This window comes from Symphalangus syndactylus, chromosome 13 (assembly GCF_028878055.3).
Source record: "Symphalangus syndactylus isolate Jambi chromosome 13, NHGRI_mSymSyn1-v2.1_pri, whole genome shotgun sequence".
NCBI lineage: Eukaryota > Metazoa > Chordata > Mammalia > Primates > Hylobatidae > Symphalangus > Symphalangus syndactylus.
Genome location: NC_072435.2, coordinates 59612688 through 59632029, shown reverse-complemented (window position 1 = coordinate 59632029; position 19342 = coordinate 59612688). Strand labels below are relative to the sequence as shown.

Here is a 19342-nt window from a genome sequence, read left to right as displayed (position 1 = left end):
GGCCAGGTTTGCAGGCTTGGGGGAGGGAAGAGGATGGATAAGATCTGTGCCCGCCCTCTCAGCCCTCTCTTTTGCCGTTGTATCTGCTCATCTCGCTCCTTTCCGTAGCCATCTCTTCCTCTCCCAGTGCTCGGAGGCTCTCCCCTTTCAGTCGCCGCCTCTGGCCCCTCCATCAATGCGAGCGCCTCCCGGTTCCTCCTCCTGGTTCCTCCTCCCACGCCGCCGGTAGGGGCGCAGCAGGCGCATGCGCAGTTGCGCCCCTCCCTCTCCGCCCCCACCCCCTGTCGGCGTCTGGGCCTCGTCCCCTTCTCTCTGTCTCCCTCGCCTCCCCCATCACGTCCCCTGACACCGACACCCCATTGCTCCCACAGTCTCCCCAGTCTCCACTTTGGTCCCCAGCGCTGTCCACCCGAGGTAAGATGGGGAGGGGGCGGCCCGCGGAGAAGGGGAGGGGCGAAGCATCCTGCATCCCGAGATAAACAAACCCGGGGAGGGGGCGGCCGCGACTGAGGGGTCTGACGCTGGAGGAGAAGAATGGGGGGCTGGGCCTGGGGGAGGTGGCAGGCGCTGGGCGCACACACCGGGGCCCTCTATGGGTAACGGGGGTCCCTATGGTTGCCCAAGATCCAGTTGCGCGGAGGCCACCCGGGGCCCTGGAAGCTCCTAGGGGCTGGGACCCTGGAGCCTGCGGGGCACCCTCTCCAGCTGACCTCTGCCTCCAGGATTTGCCTGAAGGCTGCCCCCAACTCTGCACCCGCCCCCCGAGGGCCACCGAGGACCATGACTAAGACAGATCCTGCCCCGATGGCCCCGCCGCCCCGAGGAGAGGAGGAAGAAGAGGAGGAGGAGGATGAACCGGTCCCCGAGGCCCCCAGCCCCACCCAGGAGCGCCGGCAGAAGCCTGTTGTGCACCCCTCGGCACCTGCCCCCCTCCCTAAGGACTACGGTAACCACTGTCCCCACCCTGGAATCTGGCCTGGAGTGTTGGGTGGCCGGGGAGGGTGGGCTGTGCTCTGATGGTGGTGATGGTGGGAGAATTCTGGGGAATTTGAAGGTGGTCCAGAGGAATCTTGGCTGCAGAGCACCCCTTGTTAATTAATTTCATTCACCCATTGGAAAACGGAATTGTAATACTCCTAGTCTTTGATTCATGACACATCATTCCATCATTTAGTCATTCAACAATCATTTATTGAAAGCGGCTGTGGACCTGGCTCTATGCTAGGGGCTGGGGCCACAGCAGGGGGCAAGAGAGACCCAGTCTTTGCCCTGAGACAACTCATAGGCCTCAGTAACAGCCACACAAATAGGTATTAAACCATAATGTAATTTAGTTCACATTTAGGTTTATATGCAAGAAAGAAAAATATATTGTAAAATAAATATGTAATTACAAGACATTATGAAAAATTGTATTTACCATAAACAAGCTGCTGCAAGAGTTTTTTAAGACATGGTTTCCCTGAGGAGGTTACATTTGAGAAGACTGGAGGGTGAGTTGGGGTTAACTAAGAGAAGGGTCAGGTGAAAGGGGTCCCAGGAGAGGTAACCGCTGGGTAAAGGATCTGAGGTAGGAGGGTATGGAGCTGAGAGGGCGGCCTCTTGGAGAAACTGAAAGTGTCTAATCATTGACCGAGCGATATTTATCGAGTGCTGCTACTCTGTGACAAGCCTTATGCTGGGTGCTGGAGATTTAATCGTAAGTGATCCAGGCATGATCCTCCCTTGCAGGAGAGAAGGAGAGACTAAGCAAGTGAACAGATAACTAAATCAGAAATCAGATAAATTCAGATTGAAGTGAGTGCTATGAAAGAAAGAAAAGGTGGGCCGGGCACGGTGTCTCACGCCTGTAATCCCAGCACTTTGGGAGGCTGAGGCCAGCGGATCACCTGAGGTCAGGAGTTTGAGACCAGCCGGGGCCAACACGGTGAAACCCCATCTCTACTAAAAATACAAAAATTAGCTGGGCATAGTGGCATATGTCTGTAATCCCAGCCACTCAGGAGGCCGAGGCAGTAGAATCGCTTGAACCTGGGAGGCAGAGGTTGCAGTGAGCCAAGATCGAGCCACTACACTCCAGCCTGGGTGACAGAGTAAGACTGTCTCAAAAAAAAAAAAAAGAAAGAAAAAAGAAGAAGAAATTAAAGGTGGAGGAACAATAATGACTAGGGGGCAGCTACCTGCAGGGGTAGTCAGGGCTGGTCTTTCTGAGTAGGTGACATTTAGTTTGGGACCCAGAGCTTGGGGAGGAATCAGCCATAAGAGAGCTGGAAAAAGAGTGTTCCAGGCAGACAGCAGCAAGTGCAAAGGCCCTGAGGCAGAATTGAACTTGGAACAGAAAGATCCTGGAGCTGCATTCAGGGAATGATCAAGGTTGAGGTGAGAGGTTGGCATAGGCCAGATCTGGAAGGGCCTTCAAGGCTACAGTGAGGACTTTGGTTATATTCTAAGTGGGACGGGGGAGAAGAGTGGCAAGGGGAGGGTGTTTAAAAGCAGAGGAGTGGCAAGTCTGATTTATAGTTTGAAAGCTCCCTCTGGGTACTGGGTAAAAGGGGATGGAGTGCAGCCAGAGTTGGATGTAGGAGGGAAATTTGGAAGATATGCAGGCTGGGAATCCCCGGCAGCTGTGAGGTTCAGAAACCAGGTTCAGAGAGTCAGCGTTGCCAGGATAGAGCAAGCGAGATGGCATCCATAGACATGTCACCCACTAGAGGTGGATCAGGGAGACTACAAGTTGACTTCAGTCTAATAGAAAAATAAGAAAGTTGGCCAGGCACGGTGATTCTGGCTTATAATCCTAGCACTCTGGGAGGCCGAGGCAGGAGGATCGCTTGAGGCCAGGAGTTCAAGATCAGCCTGGGCAATGGAGCAAGACCCCATCTGTACAGAAAATTTAGAAATTAGCCAGGCATGGTGAGTACCTGTAGTCCCAGCTACTCCAGAGGGTGAGGTGGGAGGATCACTTAAGCCTGAGAATTCGACGCTGCAGTAAGCTAGGATTGCACCACTGCACTCCAGCTTGGGTGACACAGTGAGACCCTGTCTCAAAAAAAGAAAAAAGAAAAAGAAAGTTATCTGGGGCCTGAGGTGTGGGGGGGCTATACCTCAGAAAACTGGAAAATCTCCTTTGGAAATGCGGCTGTAGGTGTCTGGGGCCTGTGACTCAGTGGGAGGTTGGAGGGTATAGGCTGAGCCCTCCAAGCAGTCTTGCTTGTAGAGCGGGAGAGGGTTTTGTCCCAGAATGTGAAGAAATCTGGAAATGTGGTTGAGGACAGGGAGAAGGCTAAGGTGGACTCCAAGAGGAAATCGTGTATCTGTTAAATTTGTACATTAATTCAACAGAGATTGACTGAGCACCTACTGTGTGCCGTGCCTGGCCTTGGGGATAAAGGAGCGAATGAGGCAGAATGGAATCATAGCATTTAGATCCTAGTGAGGGAAGAAGAGAGGAAATGAAGGAGGGAGAAAGAGGAGTAAACGTGTCAAGTAGTGATATGAGCTATGATAAAAATTAATAAATAAGCCAGGCGCGGTGGCTCACGCTTGTAATCCCAGCACTTTGGGAGGCCGAGGCGGGTGGATCACGAGGTCAGGAGATCGAGACCATGGTGAAACCCCGTCTCACTAAAAATACAAAAAATTAGCCGGGCATGGTGGCGGGTGCCTGTAGTCCCAGCTACTCGGAGAGGCTGAGGCAGGAGAATGGCGGGAACCCGGGAGGCGGAGCTTGCAGTGAGCCGAGATTGTGCCACTGCACTCCAGCCTGGGCGACAGAGCGAGACTCCGTCTCAAAAAAATAAATAAATAAATAAAAATAAATAAATAAATAAATAAAGGGCTGGGCATGGTGGCTCACACCTGTAATTTCAGTGCTTTGGGAAGCCAAGGTGGGAGGATCGCTTGAGCCCAGGAGTTCGAGACTAGCCTGGGCAACATAGCAAAACCCTGTCACTACAAAAAAAAAAAAAAATAGCTGGGCATGGTGATGTATACTGTAGTCCTAGCTACCAGGGAGGCTGAGGCAGGAGGATCACTTGAACCCAGGAGTTCAAGGCTGTAGCGAGCTATGATCACACTATTGCATTCCAACAGACTCTATCCTTTTTTTTTTTTTTTTTTTTTGAGACGGACTCCAGGCTGGAGTGCGATGGTGTGATCTTGCCTCACTGCAACCTCTGCCTTCCGAGTTCAAGTGATTCTCCAGCCTCAGCCTCCTGAGTAGCTGGGATTAGAGGCACCCACCACCACGCCCAGCTAATTTTTGTATTTTTAGTAGAGATGGAGTTTCACCATGTTGGTCAGGCTGGTCTTGAACTGCTGACCTTGTGATCTGCCCGCCTCAGCCTCCAAAGTGCTGGGATTCCAGGCATGAGCCACCATGCCCAGCCAAGACCCTATCTCTAAAAAAAAAAAAAGAGTAGGAGATGGAGAAGGGCGGGTGCCGATTTAGACAGTGTGGTTTGGGAAGGCCTCTCTGAGGAGATAACATTTGAGCAAAGATTTATGAAGCTTTGTGAAGATGTGTGGGAAGTCTATCCTGAGTGAGAAAAACAGCAAGTGCCAAGACCCTGAGACAGGAATTTGCTTGGCACGTGGGAGGGACAGAGGGAGCCCAGTGTGGGAAATGAAGGAAGGGGAATAAGTGAGGGGAGAGGGCTGAGAACTGAGGGGCTGGATGTGCAGAGCCCTGAGGGCTGTGGGGAAGACTTTGGTCTGTACTCTGGATGGGATGGGAGCTGGAGGAGGGTTCTAAGCCAAGAAGGGCTATGATGTGACTGCAGTTCTAAAAGGAGCATGCCAGCTGATTCCTGGAGACACCTTCCATGTGGCACTTCCTGGGCTGTGTATAATCTGATCATTCATGTACTCGTTCATTCACCACGCACTGAGTTCCTGCCACGTGCCAGGGCCCTGTGCTGGGTGCTGATGTCACAGAGAGCAGTACTCCTTAGAGTCGAGTGGGAGGAGACAGAGTGCCTCTAGGCACCACCCTGGCTGGGCACAGGTTGATTCCTGCTCATGGATACATTTTATTTATTTATTTATTTATTTATTTATTTATTTACTTTTTTTGAGACGGAGTCTCACTCTTTGTCACCTAGGCTGGAGTGCAGTGGCGCCATCTTGGCTCACTGCAGCCTTTGCCTCCCGAGTTCAAGTGATTCTCCTGCCTCAGCCTCCTGAGTAGCTGGGATTACAGGCGCCCACCACCATGCCTGGCTAATTTTTGTATTTTTAGTAGAGTTAAGGTTTCACAATGTTGGACCAGGCTGGTCTCGAACTCCTGACCTGAGGTGATCCACCTGCCTTGGCCTCCAAAAGTGCTGGGATTACAGGCGTGAGCCACCGTGCACAGCCTCTATTTTTATTTTTTATATTTCCAGAGACAGGGTCTTGCTCTGTTGCCTAGGCTGGCGTGCAGTGGCACAATCATGGCTCACTGCAGCCTTGAACTCCTGGGCTCAAGCAATCCTCCTGTCTCAATCTCCTTGAGTAGCTCCAATGCGTACCACCACACCTGGCTAATTTTAAAACTTTTTGTAAAGACAGGGGTCTTGCTATGTTGCCCAGGCTTGTCTCCAACTTATGGGCTCAAGCAGTCCTCCTGCCTCGGCCCCCCAAAGCATTGGGATTACAGATGTGAGCCACTGTGCCCAGTCATGGATACATTTTATGTGGACTGCATGGTATTTGAAACAATTGAGAGAGTTTTATTAAAAACCAGGACTTCTGGCTTTATTTATTTTTGCTCTGGAGATTCAGCCAAACTTCACTCATACTCTCACAGGGCAACAGTGGGTGAGGTCCGTAGCCGTCTTTCATGTGCGTCCATGTGAAGAGACCACCCAACAGGCTTTGTGTGAGCAACAAGGCTGTTTATTTCACCTGGGTGCAGGCGGGCTGAGTCCGAAAAGAGAGTCAGCGAAGGGAGATAGGGGTGGGGCCGTTTTATAGGATTTGGGTAGGTAAAGGAAAAAGGGGGGTTGTTCTCTGGTGGGCAGGAGTGTGGGTCACAAGGTACTAAGTGGGGGAGCTTTTGAGCCAGGATGAGCCAGGAGAAGGAATTTCACAAGACAATGTCATCAGTTAAGGCAGGAACAGGCCATTTTCACTTCTTTTGTGGTGGAATGTCATCAGTTAAGGCAGGAACTGGCCATCTGGATGTGTATGTGCAGGTCACAGGGGATATAATGGCTTAGCTTGGGCTCAGAGGCCTGACACCATCCCCCTGGACATGCAGACTCCAAGGTACTGCACTCTCTGTCACGATTTTGTTTCAGGGGGTGGAGTTCGCTGCTATATGGGAATTGCCTGATCTTCCAATTTTTCAAGACACACTGGGCATCGAGATTTTTATGTGAACCCACCTGAGTTTGAAACCTCATGCTGGCCACACAGAAAATGCCTGTGGGTTGACTGTGACCCATGTGCCACCAGCTTGAGACCCTGCATTAGAGGCGCTAAAAGGCAAAGACCTAGAGCTCCCCTACTGAGGCTGGAAGGAGGGGGTCAGTTGCGTGGGGTGACCTTGGACCTCTTGCCACCCCAGCTTTCACCTTCTTCGATCCCAATGACCCGGCGTGCCAGGAGATCCTGTTTGACCCTCAGACCACCATCCCCGAGCTGTTTGCCATTGTGCGCCAGTGGGTGCCCCAAGTCCAGCACAAGATAGACGTCATCGGCAATGAGGTGAGAACACTGGGGAAACCAGGGAGAGAGGGGATGTGGTTCCCCACGTGTGGGTGACCCTCCCTGCTCCCCGGGTACTCACAGATTCTGCGCCGAGGCTGCCATGTGAACGATCGTGACGGGCTGACCGACATGACACTGCTCCACTATGCGTGCAAGGCTGGGGCCCACGGAGTCGGTGAGGGCCCGCCACCCCCACGTCATGAGCCCCAAAGCCTAGGCCCTCAGACCCAACACGCTGAAAACCACCCAGAACTCAGGCCCCATCTGGAACCTGAAGCTTCAGATCCCAAACTATAGTCCCTGAAGCCCAGGGCCCTCCCCGTGCACTGGGCCCATGCTCTGGAATGGGGGTTCCAAGCTGACCCGGCCTATCGCGCAGGGGACCCCGCGGCGGCCGTGCGCCTCTCGCAGCAGCTGCTGGCGCTGGGCGCAGATGTGACCCTGCGCAGCCGCTGGACCAACATGAACGCGCTTCACTACGCCGCCTATTTTGATGTGCCGGACCTCGTGCGTGTGCTGCTGAAGGGCGCGAGGCCGCGAGGTGAGGAGGAGAGCCCTGGCTGGGAGGGGGCAAGGACCTGGGTGAGGGACGCAGAGACCCAGGTAAGGCCAGGCTGCGAGGGGAAGGAGGACGGTGATCTGAGTAGATAGTGGGAGGCTGGAGGCGTGGGCGAGGGGGCTCAGGGGACTACCACTCTAGGGAGGGTCGGGGCCGCGAAGGGAGAGGGGGGCTCCAAGGTGGGGGCGGGGCTGTGCGTCGGAGGCTCTGGGACCTGCAAGTTAAGAGATGAGCTCTGAGGTGGGAGGAGGGCTGGGGTCCCACAGGCACTCACCCGGAACCCCTCCTCTTGCCCACTTCCAGTGGTGAACTCCACGTGCAGTGACTTCAACCACGGCTCAGCCCTGCACATCGCTGCTTCCAGCCTGTGCCTGGGCGCCGCCAAATGTTTGCTGGAGCACGGCGCCAACCCTGCGCTGAGGGTACTGCCACCCTTGCCCAGAACCCATTACCCTCCTGCTCCCTTCTTCCCCCACTTCCCTCTAGCAGGTCTCTGCATTTCCCGTGACTCCTCAGATACTACAAATGCCATCTGTACATTCAGCAAATGCAATAACAGCTGAAATATGCCTAGTGTTCATTACATGTCAGGTGAAGTCTATTATAAGCCTTGTTTTACAATGGGGAAACTGAGGCAGAGATTAAGGTATCTGCCCAGGGTCATCCAGCCTACCCCGTGGCAGTGCATAACAGCATTTCAAGGTCATGAGGAAAGTCGAGCTAGGCCCTCTGTGAATGAGAGGGTTGGTCCTCTCCTAAGCCCTCAATATGATCTTTGACCTCCGACCCATGCATTACCAGGCTCCACCCACAATGCTAATTACCCTGCAGCCGTCCAGGCACATGTATGTTGGGGTAACATGGCCTGTGCCCCTGAGACCCTGCCTCTCCCCATTTCCCCCTGGCCCAGAGTTTGACTCCTGACTCTATACCACAGGAGCCCACTCTCACTCTCCCTAATTTTTTTTTTTTTTTTTTTTTTTTTGAGACAGAGACTGGCTCTGTCATCCAGGCTAGAGTGCAGTGGTGCAATCTCAGCTCACTGCAACCTCTGGCTACCAGGTTCAAATGATTCTCCTGCCTCAGCCTCCCGAGTAGGTAGAATTATAGGCACGCGCTACCACACCTGGCTAATTTTTGTATTTTTAGTAGAGACGGAGTTTCACCATGTTGGCCAGGCTGGTCTCGAACTCCTGACCTCAGGTGATCTGCCCACCTCGGCCTCACAAAGTGCTAGGATTATAGGCATGAACCACTGCACCCAGCCCACAGGAGCCCATTCTCAATGTTCATCTCCCACATGTCCTCATTAACAGGCTTGGGGTCTCCAGAGATTGCTTCCCTGGGGGCATGACCTACAGCACTGAAGTGTGGTCCTCATCCCTATTGCCTACACCCCCAGGCCCACCCTCAATTACTTGACACACCCCCAACCCTGGGTCTCAGGGGTAGGTTTCCCTGGGGATGTGGTCTGCACCTTTCTGCCCTGCCCCTTCTTTTTTTTTTTGAGACGGAGTCTCGCTCTGTCACCCAGGCTGGTGTGCAGTAGCATGATCTCGACTTACTGCAACCTCTACTTCCTGGATTCAAGCGATTCTCCTGCCTCAGCCTCCCAAATAGCTGAGATTACAGGCACACGCCACCACACTCAGCTAATTTTTGTATTTTTAGTAGAGAGGAGGTTTCACCATGTTGGCCAGGCTGGTCTTGAACTCCTGACCTCAAACGATCTGCCTGCCTCGGCCTCACAACGTACTGGGATTACAGGCGTGAGCCACCTTACCCTGCCTTGCCCTGACTCTTCTTATTCCCAGGTTGGCCCAGGGTATGACCTAGTCCTACCCCTGCATCACCCAGACTGGTGGTCTCTAGGGGCAGGGCCTCCATGGGGGTGTGAACAGTGCCACTGAGTCCCCGCCTCCTCTTCCCGTTGGCCCCCAGAATCGAAAAGGACAGGTGCCGGCGGAGGTGGTCCCAGATCCTATGGACATGTCCCTGGACAAGGCAGAGGCGGCGCTGGTGGCCAAGGAGCTGCGGACGCTTCTGGAAGAGGCAGTGCCACTATCTTGCGCCCTCCCCAAGGTCACGCTACCCAACTATGACAACGTGCCAGGCAATCTCATGCTTAGCGCACTGGGCTTGCGCCTGGGAGACCGCGTGCTGCTGGATGGCCAGAAGGTCAGGGGCTGGGGTGTGTGTTTGCGTGGTGGGTGGGGGTGGGACTCAGCCCCTTAATCCCTCAGAGCTGTGTCCTTGGGCAGAGTGCAGTCCCTCCCCTTTGTCTGCTTGCCACCCTAACTATCCACCCAGTACTTGATTTAATCTCATTTGTTCCGTGGGTGTCCCTTTGAGCCTCACCCTGTGCTGAGCTCTCCATCCAGGGGGGAAACAACCCATTATCTCACAGTGATGGCCAAGAGCGGTCATGGCTGCCATGGGGAGGGGCAAGCAGAGTGATCTGCGGAGCTCTGTGCACCTGTGGCTCCCCCGGGTCTTGTGGTCCTCCATCAGGCCCCTCTGCTCGCAGAGGCAAGTCTGGCTAGGCAAGTCCAGGCCAGAGTGATTTGGGTGTGATGGGGAATGCACCCAAACTGTAGATGTGGAGGAGCAAGCCAGGGAAAAAAAGGGAGAAAGGAGTCTCAGCTTGGGGGAGCGGGTATCACAGCCCAGAGGGCAGAGAGAATCTTCATTTATCCAGGGACTCCAACTTCATTCATTTCCCAGTGTCCCTCGGGCTCCATACGGGACCCATTCTGTCTTAGGAAGGGAAGGCTGTATCTGTCCCCACCCTGCTCTCACGGAACTCCACTTGTAATGAAGGGGAGACAGTCAAGAAAGTAAACCTATGGTTGAGATGATTTCTGGGCTGGGCACAGTGGTTCACACCTGTAATCCCAGCATTTTGGGAGGCCGAGGTGGAAGGATCACTTGAGGCCAGGAGTTGTTAGAGACCAGCCTGGGCAACATAGCGAGATCCCGCCTCTACTGAAAAAAAAAAAGGTAATTTCTGGTAGCAACAAGGGCTGTGAACACCATTACATGTTTGGATTTAGTAACTTGTCCTTGGCTGAATGCTGGAGTGGTTTTAGCTGGGGTGTTCTGAGAAGGCTTCTCTGAGGAGGTGATGTCCAAACTGAGATAGGAAAGAACTTCCTCTGCAAAGATAAGGAAGCAGAGGATGCAGTAGGTATGGAGACCCAGAGGCAGGAAGGGGCAGTGTGACGAGGGGGTTATGGGAAGGGCGGTGAGGTGGAGAGGTCAGCAAGGCTGGGTCACAGCTGACCTGTAGGCTACTGGAAGGAGTTTGAATTTTATTTTTGTTTTTTTGAGACAGGGTCTTGCTCTGTCACCCAGGCCGGAGTGCAGTGGCGCAATCTTGGCTCACAGCAACCTCTACCTCCTGGATTCAAGCTATTCTCATGTCTTAGCCTCCCGAGTAGCTGGGATTACAAGTGTGTGCCAACAAGCCTGGCTAATTTTTTATTTTTATTTTTAGTAGCAACAGGTTTTGCCATGTTGGCCAGGCTGGTTTCAAACCCCTGCCCTCAAGCGATCCGCCCGCCTTGGCTCCGAAAGTGCTGGGATTATAGGCATAAGCCACTGCGCCCGGCCCCATCCAGAAAACATTCTGCTGTGCACGATCTAATCCTATCCGTTGCACAATTCTGAAAGAAGGTTGGGTTGACTCTTCCCATTTTACAAGCCAGACTATAAGAGGCTCCAAAGGTGAAAACCTTTATCTGAAGACACGGAATACCAATCATGGCCCCTTAGAGAAGCAGCATAGCACAGCGTCATGAGCTCAGGCTCAGGGACTTGCCCAGGTAAATCTCAGCTTTGCAACTTCCCAGCTGTGGGACCTGGAGCCAGTCATTCTGCCTCTCTGGGCATCAATGTCTTCATTTGTAAATGGAGATAATAATAGTACCTACCTTAGGGGGCTGGTTGAGGTTTAAATTAATTAAAATGCGTAAGGCCATTAGAACAGAGTCCAGTGCATACTAAATGCTCTTTGTATGGGCCAGGCACTGTTCTAGTCCCTCCACCAACCCTTTAAGATCAGCACTAATTAATTAGCCCTTTATATGGACAAGGAACTGAGGCATGGAGAGGTGAATGAGCCTCCCATAATGATAATAACCACACTCACTAAAGGCTCACTGCACCTAAGCAACTTTACATGTATTAAAAATGTTTCTGCTCTTGGCTGGGCGCGGTGGCTCATGCCTGTAATCCCAGCACTTTGGGAGACCGAGGTGGGTGGATCACCTAAGGTCAGAGTTCGAGACCAGCCTGGCCAACATAGTGAAACCCTGTCTCTACTAAAAATACAAAATTAGCTGGGCGTGGTGGCATGTGCCTATAATCCCAGCTACTCGGGAGGCTGAGGCAGGAGAATCGCTTGAACCCAGGAGGCGGAGGTTGCAGTGAGCCAAGATCGCGCCATTGCACTCCAACCTGGACAACAAGAGCAAAAACTCCATCTCAAAAAAAAAAAAAAATGTTTCCGCCAATGCGGTGGCTCATGCCCATAAATCCCAGCACTTTGGGAGGCTGAGGCAGAAGGATCACTTGAGCTCAGGAGTTCGAGACCAGCCTGGGCAACATAGTGAGGCCTCATCTCTACTAAAAATGAAAAAATTAACCAGGCATGGTGGCACACACCTGTAGTCCTAGCTACTCAGGAGGCTGAAATGAGAGGATCGCTTGTGCCCAGGAGTTTGAGGCTGCACTGTGCCGGGATCATGCCACTGCAACCCCGGCCTAGGCGACAAAGCAAGACCCTGTCTCAAAAAAAAAAAAATGTCTCCACCAGACAATCATTCCATGAGGTGGCTTACTATCTCTATTTTACAGATGAAACTAAGGCTCAAGAAGTCCCCTGACCAAAGTTACAGCATGATAATAGCTAACAGGCTGGGCACAGTGGCTTTGCACCTATAATCCCAGCACTTTGGGAGGCCAAGATGGGGAGGATTGCTTGAGGCCAGGAGTTTGAAACCAACCTGGGCAACATAGGGATACTCCATTTCTATTTTTTAAAAAAGTTTGTTGTTGTTATTGTTGTTTTAATTAACCAGGCTTTGGTGGTCTGCACCTGTAGTCCCAGCTACTCAGGAGACTGAGGAGGGAAGATTGCTTGAACCCAGGAGTTCAAGGTTACACTGAGCTATGATTGCACCACTGCACTCCAGCCTGGGCCACAGAGTGAGACCCTGTCTCTAAAATAGAAAAAAAAAAATTTTCAATAACGAATACTTGCTGATCCTTTACTTAATATCAAGCCCTGTTCAGAGGGTTTTAATTTCTCTATGACAGCCCTGTCCAACAGAGCTTTCTGTAATGGTGGAAATATTCTGTGTCTGTGCTGTCCAGTAAAGTAGCTACAAGCCACATGTGACAATTGAGCACTTGAAATATGGCGAGTGTGACTGGGGAAATGCATTTTTAATTTAGTTTAAATTTATTGATTTTTATTTTTATTTATTTATGTTTTCTCTTGAGACAGAGTCTTGCTCTGTTGCCCAGGCTGGAGTGCAGTGGCACTATCTGGGCTCGCTGCAACCCTCCTGGGTTCAAGCAATTCTCCTGCCTCAGCCTCCGGAGTAGCTGAGATTACAGGCGTGTGCCATCACACCTGCTACTTTTTGTATTTTTAGTAGAGATGGGGGTTTCACCATGTTGGCCAGGCTGGTCTCGAACTCCTGACTTCAGGTGATCCTGCCACTTCGGCCTCCCAAAGTGCTAGGATTACAAGTGTGAGCCACTGTGCCCAGACTAAATTTATTTATTTTTAAATTAAAAAAATTATCTGAATCTTCTTCCTAAGGTATGTATTTATTTTTGAGACAGGGTCTTGCTCTGTTGGCCAGGCTGGAGTGCAATGACATGATCATAGCTCACTGCAGCCCTGAACTCCTGGGCTCAAGCATTCCTTCCACCTCAGCCTCCCGAGTAACTGGGACTACAGGCTTGAGCTACTGCATCTGGCTACCTTTTTTCTTTCTTTTATAGAGAATAGGGTCTTGCTGCCTTTGTTTTTTGGAACAGATTAAGATGAGGGTCTCGCCATTTTCACCCAGGCTGGTCTGAAATGCCTGGCCTCAAGTGATCCTCCAGCCTCGGCCTCCCAAAGTGTTGGGATTACAGGCGTGAGCCACCGCACCCAGATTTAGTTTAAATTTAAATTGTTGGCCAGGCACGGTGGCTCACGCCTGTAATCCCAGCACTTTTGGAGGCTGAGGCGGGTGGATCACCTGAGGTCAGGTGTTCCAGACCAGCCTAACCAATATGGTGAAACCCCGTCTCTACTAAAAATACAAAAATTAGCCAGGCGTGGTGGCATGCACCTGTAGTCCCAGCTACTTGGAAGGCTGAGATGGGAGAATTGCTTGAACCCAGGAAGCGGTGTTTGCAGTGAGCCAAGATCATGCCACTGCACTCCAGCCTGGCAAAAGAGCAAGACTCTGTCTCAAAAAAATAATAATAATAATAATAAATAAATAAATTTAAATTGTCCTGTGTGGCTAGTCACTATTCACTATATGAGACAGGGCAACTTTTTAACAATCCTATAAGGTGGGTATAATTTCTGTTCCTATTTCACAGCAAAGGAAGTTGAGGCACAGGGAGGTTAAGTCATGTAGCCAGCAAATGGTGATGTGTGACCTGGGGTTTGGGCCCAGGGCGGCCTCATGCACCCCACCTTGCTGCCCGTGTGTGGGCACTCCACGTTGGCCTCCCAGCATTCCTTCCTCAGCCATCGCCTCCCTTCTCTCCCCAGACGGGCACACTGCGGTTCTGTGGGACCACGGAGTTTGCCAGCGGCCAGTGGGTGGGCGTGGAGCTGGACGAGCCTGAGGGCAAGAACGATGGCAGCGTTGGGGGCGTTCGGTACTTCATCTGCCCCCCCAAGCAGGGTTAGTCCCACCTCGGGCCCAAGAGGGGTGCGGCTGGGGGTCCACTCAGCAGTTCTGATGCTGCTGACTGGGAAATAGGGGATGGGGGATGGGGGCCAAGGGCAGAGGCTTAGACAACACCAGGCTCGGACTCTGTACCCCTAGGTCTCTTTGCCTCCGTGTCCAAGATCTCCAAGGCAGTGGACGCACCCCCCTCCTCTGTCACCTCCACGCCCCGGACCCCCCGGATGGACTTCTCCCGTGTCACCGGCAAAGGCCGCAGGGAACACAAAGGTCAGAGAGGGGATCCCTGCGGTGGGAAGAGCCAGTTTGGGGATGTTGTGTGGGTAGCTCAGCTTCTGTGACTCAGTTTCTCCTCAGGCCCAAACTCCAGTTTTGGAAGACAAGCTCTGAGTTCCTGACTTCTGTGACTCAGTTTCCCCTTTGGCTCAGTACTGGCCCCCCCTAGTTCTTAGAAGGACCTGTGGGTTCCCTGCCCTCTGTGACTTAGTTTCCTCTCAGGCCCAAAGGTCTCCCCAAGTTTTAGGGAAGAATCCTTGGAGATCCTGTCTTTTGTCATTTGATTTACTTTTTTTTTTTTCGAGACAAGAGTCTCGCCCTGTTGCCCAGGCTGGAGTGTGGTGGCACGATCTTGGCTCACCGCAACCTCCGCCTCCCGGGTTCAAGCGATTCTCGTGCCTCAGCCTCCCGAGTAGCTAGGATTACAGGCGCCCACCACCACATCCAGCTAATGTTTGTATTTTTTTTGTAGAGACAGGGTTTTGCCTTGTTGGCCAGGCTGGTCTCAAACTCCTGACCTCAAGTGATCCGCCCACCTCGGCCTCTCAAAATGCTGGGATTACAGGCCTGCGCCACTGCACCCGGCCTGATTTACTCTTGGACCCAATTCTCCCTTCATTTTAAAAGGACAGTTTCTGAGTTCCTGACTTCTGACTCAGCTTTTCCTTATCCAACATATCCGCAGCTTTGAGAAAGGATTTTGGGGTTCTTCAGGTTCTCTGACTCAGTTTCCTTTCAGGCCTAAAGCCCCTTCCTAATTCTCTGTCATCTGGGATTCAGTTTCGCTTCAAACGAAGAATAGGGTTTCTACCTTGGGGTTTTCCAGGTGGCACGGGGTTCCCAAAGCTGGCTTCACCCCCCCTACCCACCTCCTGCACTTTCTACCCTTAGGCAAGAAGAAGACCCCATCATCCCCATCTCTGGGCAGCTTGCAGCAGCGTGACGGGGCAAAGGCTGAGGTTGGAGACCAGGTCCTTGTCGCCGGCCAGAAGCAGGGGATCGTGCGCTTCTACGGGAAGACAGACTTTGCCCCAGGTGAGGATGGGGACTCTGGGCCGGGAGGCAGGCAGGGCCTTGAGAAATCCTGACACCCTCGTGCTGCAGGTTACTGGTATGGCATTGAGCTGGACCAGCCCACAGGCAAGCATGACGGCTCTGTCTTTGGCGTCCGGTACTTCACTTGCCCCCCGAGGCATGGGGTCTTCGCACCAGCATCCCGTATTCAGAGGTGAGCCCAAACTTCCAGCCCCAACCCAGGGCACCACCTGGAGCCCTGATGCCCCCTCAGATGGCCACCTCCTCCCAGACCAGCAGGACAGTGTGGACACCCCTGAGTCCCCAGCCCTTTCCTCACAGATCCCTGGGGCCCAGCTCTCAGTCAGACCCTGGCCTCTTGTGGCTCTGACCTCTCCCCCTCCCTGTGTCTCCTCAGGATTGGTGGATCCACTGATTGCCCCGGGGACAGCGTTGGAGCCAAAAAAGTGCATCAAGTGACAAGTGAGTTGGGGGATGATATGCGGGGAGGAGTATAACTTTGGGGATGGGAGGAAGGGTCATGGGTTCTCAGGTATATACTGGTGACAGTGTCTGGTATTTAATTGGGGACACAGGCGTCCAGGAAAATGATGAGACAAGGTCCCCAAAAAGATAGGTGCTAAAGGGTATGAGGAAGTTAGCAACAAGGCTCTTTGGGGACATGAGGTTGAGCAGATACTGGGGACAGGGATAGTCACTGGGGGACGTGGTGGGAATTATGGACAAGGGGCCCAGATGGGTATTGGGAATGTGAGATCCAGGTGGGGACTGGAGACATGGGGAGATATTAATGAGAAGGGGTCTGGATGGGTATTGAGGACACGGGTGGTCTGTCATCCCCTCACTTGACATCTTGCCCTCCTCTTCAGTGACGCAGCCCAAACGCACCTTCACCACAGTCCGGACCCCAAAGGACATTGCATCAGAGAACTCCATTTCCAGGTGTGTGGCCAACCCCTGTCCCCTCTCCTATGCGACATTCAGGTCTGGAGCTCTGGTCAGGGCTGGAAAGAGAGGTTAGGAAAACTTGTGACTTGTAAGGATACCCAGAAAGTCTTTAGGGTATAGGGCCCCGCACTGAATTCTAGTGACTTCCACTTTCGGGGGGGCCGGTAAAGGAAGCAGAACACCCTTCACTCCACACGAGCCTCAGAGCAACAGCTAGAGACCGGGCAGGGTGGCTCATGCCTGTAATCCCAGCACTTTGGGGGGCCAAGGCAGGCGGATCACCTGAGGTCAGGAGTTCAACACCAGCCTGGCCAACATGGGAGCTTTTTTGGAACAGATTAAGATGAGGGTCTCGCCATTTTCACCCAGGCTGGTCTGAAATGCCTGGCCTCAAGTGATCCTCCAGCCTCGGCCTCCCAAAGTGTTGGGATTACAGGCGTGAGCCACCGCACCCAGCTTTAGTTTAAATTTAAATTGTTGGCCAGGCATGGTGGCTCACGCCTGTAATCCCAGCACTTTTGGAGGCTGAGGCGGGTGGATCACCTGAGGTCAGGTGTTCCAGACCAGCCTAACCAATATGGTGAAACCCCGTCTCTACTAAAAATACAAAAATTAGCCAGGTGTGGTGGCATGCACCTGTAGGGTGAGGGTACACTCTCGTGTCTTCCCGCCGCTGTCACGGCTGCCACCCCCGTCCCACCCATTGGCGTCCACTCCAGTGCCAGACGACGATGCCCCGCCCACGCCCTCCTGCCAATGGCTCAGAGGCCAGGAGGCGCGGCCTATCCTTGGGCGAGGATGAAGGGGGCGGGCGAATACTGAGTGAGAGCGCCGACTGGGTGGAAGGCGGACCCTTGAGGCCTCTGGGAGCTCCCATTGGCCTATCTCTACCAAAAACACAAAAGTTAGCCGGACACGATGGCATACACCTGTAGTCCCAGCTACTCAGGAGGCTGAGGCAGGAGAATTGCTTGAACCTGGGAGGCAGAGGTTGCAGTGAGCCGAGATCGTGCCACGGCACTCCAGCCTGGGTGACAGAGTGAGACTCCATCTCAGAAAACAAACAAACAAACAAACAAACCACAGCCAGAGAGGTAGAGGCAGAATCCAGAAAGCCATGATAGCAAACACTGGGGGAAAGGCTGGGGGTGATGGGTGCAGATGTCCTCGCTGCCTGCCTAAGGGCGTGACCCTGTCATCCTCCTTTCCAGGTTGCTGTTCTGCTGCTGGTTCCCCTGGATGCTGAGGGCGGAGATGCAGTCTTAGAGGCCCTGGAAACCTGACAAAGAGACAGAGTCCCCACTAGCATCTCCTGACACCTGAGGAGCCCTGAGTCACCCTGAGATAGAGATTCCCAGTAACACATCCAGAGTAGAGACCCTTGTTAGCCAGCCCTCGATCATCGAGGCCCCATTATTAACAGATACTCCCATAATAACCCCCAAATACAGACCCCATATCACCTAGAAAGAGATTCCCTGAGTAGCACCTTCAGGCTAGTCCCTATCCCCAACCCCTCAGAGCAGATTCCCAGATTAACAGATTTCCACATCATCCCAAATGATGGTGACCCTCTCCACATAACGCATTACAACAGAACATTCTTGAGTCACCCAACCCTGGATCAGAAACCTCCCCATTAACAAACACTGCCCCTTAAGTCCTCTTGAAATAAACATAGGTCACACCCCCAAAGCAAAAGAGTAACAGACATTCATGTCATTGTTCCCCCATTTAACATCAGTCCCCTCAAGATGTCGTGACCCCATGGTCACCCTGAAGCCCTTAGATTCCAACCCCTCAATCAGAGACTTCCTTCATTAACAAAGACCCTTGTTCTTACCCCTCAAGAAGAAACCCACCATAACCAGCCCACTGTCACCCCTAATTTACAGACACCAAAACAGTCCTGGAAGTGCTAATTACAGGACCCCCAAGTCTTCCTACCCTCCGTACCCTCAAGAAACCCCCAGTGCCTTGTATGAAGCCCACCCCACATGGCCCATAGCTCCTGTGCTAGCCAGGCTCCCAGAAAATTCTCTATTTTTTAAGTAATGACTTCCCCCTTTGGGGGACCCCAAAATTTGGAGGCCCCATTCTAGGACTCTGGGGATCCCAAACCCTAGAGTACACACGTCCCAAATTCCCTTGTGCCCTCAAGTCCTACAGCCCCTAGAAGACCCCAATGCCCTAACTCCTAGGACCCCCAAATCATGGAATCCCAAATCCCCAGGGAATCCCAGTTTGAAAATCCAATCCCAAGCCCCCAGGAAACCCAATCATGAGGTCCTTGTGCCTGGTATGGAGGAGACTGCAGTCAGGATATGCATTCCAAGCTCCCAGGCACCTCAAGCCCTATTCACAGGCACCAGGAAACCCCACACAGGAATTCCCATCACTGGAAACTGGAGAATTTCAATGCCCCGAGTCCACAGATTTCAAGACACCAAATTCCAAGAGCCCCAGCCCTAAGGGAACCCCAAATCCTAAAGCCTCCATCTCTAATAAATGGAAGGCCCCAAGGCCCTGAGGGGATCCCAAATCCTGGACCCCTGATTTCAATCTACGTTCTAGTCACTGGCCTCAAAGGACCCCACGGCACCTAGGCCAGACCAACAGCTCAAGGGAGAACCTGAAGGCCCAGGGGGTCCAGGGCGGACCTGGGGCCCCGACCACCAAGGACAGCTCACGACTGCCCCTTCACTGCATGTCCCCAAACTCAGCATGACTCCTGTCCTCTTCAATAAAGACGTTTCTATGGCCTCTCTGTGTCGGGTCATTGTTTGGGGGTTTCCCTTGCTGGGAGAAGGCGGGAAAGGAAGTGCTTCCTTCAGTCTCGCCTCCCTGCGGCGTGGGCATGTGATGGCGCTGGCCTCGGGAAGTCCTTCTAGCAGCCTCTCGTGTCTTC

The 19342-nt window shown here is 52.8% G+C and overlaps 1 protein-coding gene across 1 annotated transcript; it reads left to right on the top strand.

Annotated features, from left to right (window-relative positions):
- Positions 1-232: 232 nt before the first annotated feature.
- Positions 233-19197, top strand: CLIP3 (CAP-Gly domain containing linker protein 3). The gene is made up of 14 exons (XM_055239679.2): positions 233-414; positions 723-946; positions 6551-6690; positions 6775-6868; positions 7073-7234; positions 7556-7674; positions 9194-9430; positions 14037-14172; positions 14317-14445; positions 15343-15486; positions 15556-15679; positions 15884-15948; positions 16356-16428; positions 17646-19197. The coding sequence occupies exons 2-14, from the start codon at positions 781-783 to the stop codon at positions 17698-17700; spliced, it is 1644 nt and encodes a 547-aa protein (XP_055095654.1). The 5' UTR covers positions 233-414; positions 723-780; the 3' UTR covers positions 17701-19197.
- The last annotated feature ends 145 nt before the right edge of the window (positions 19198-19342 follow it).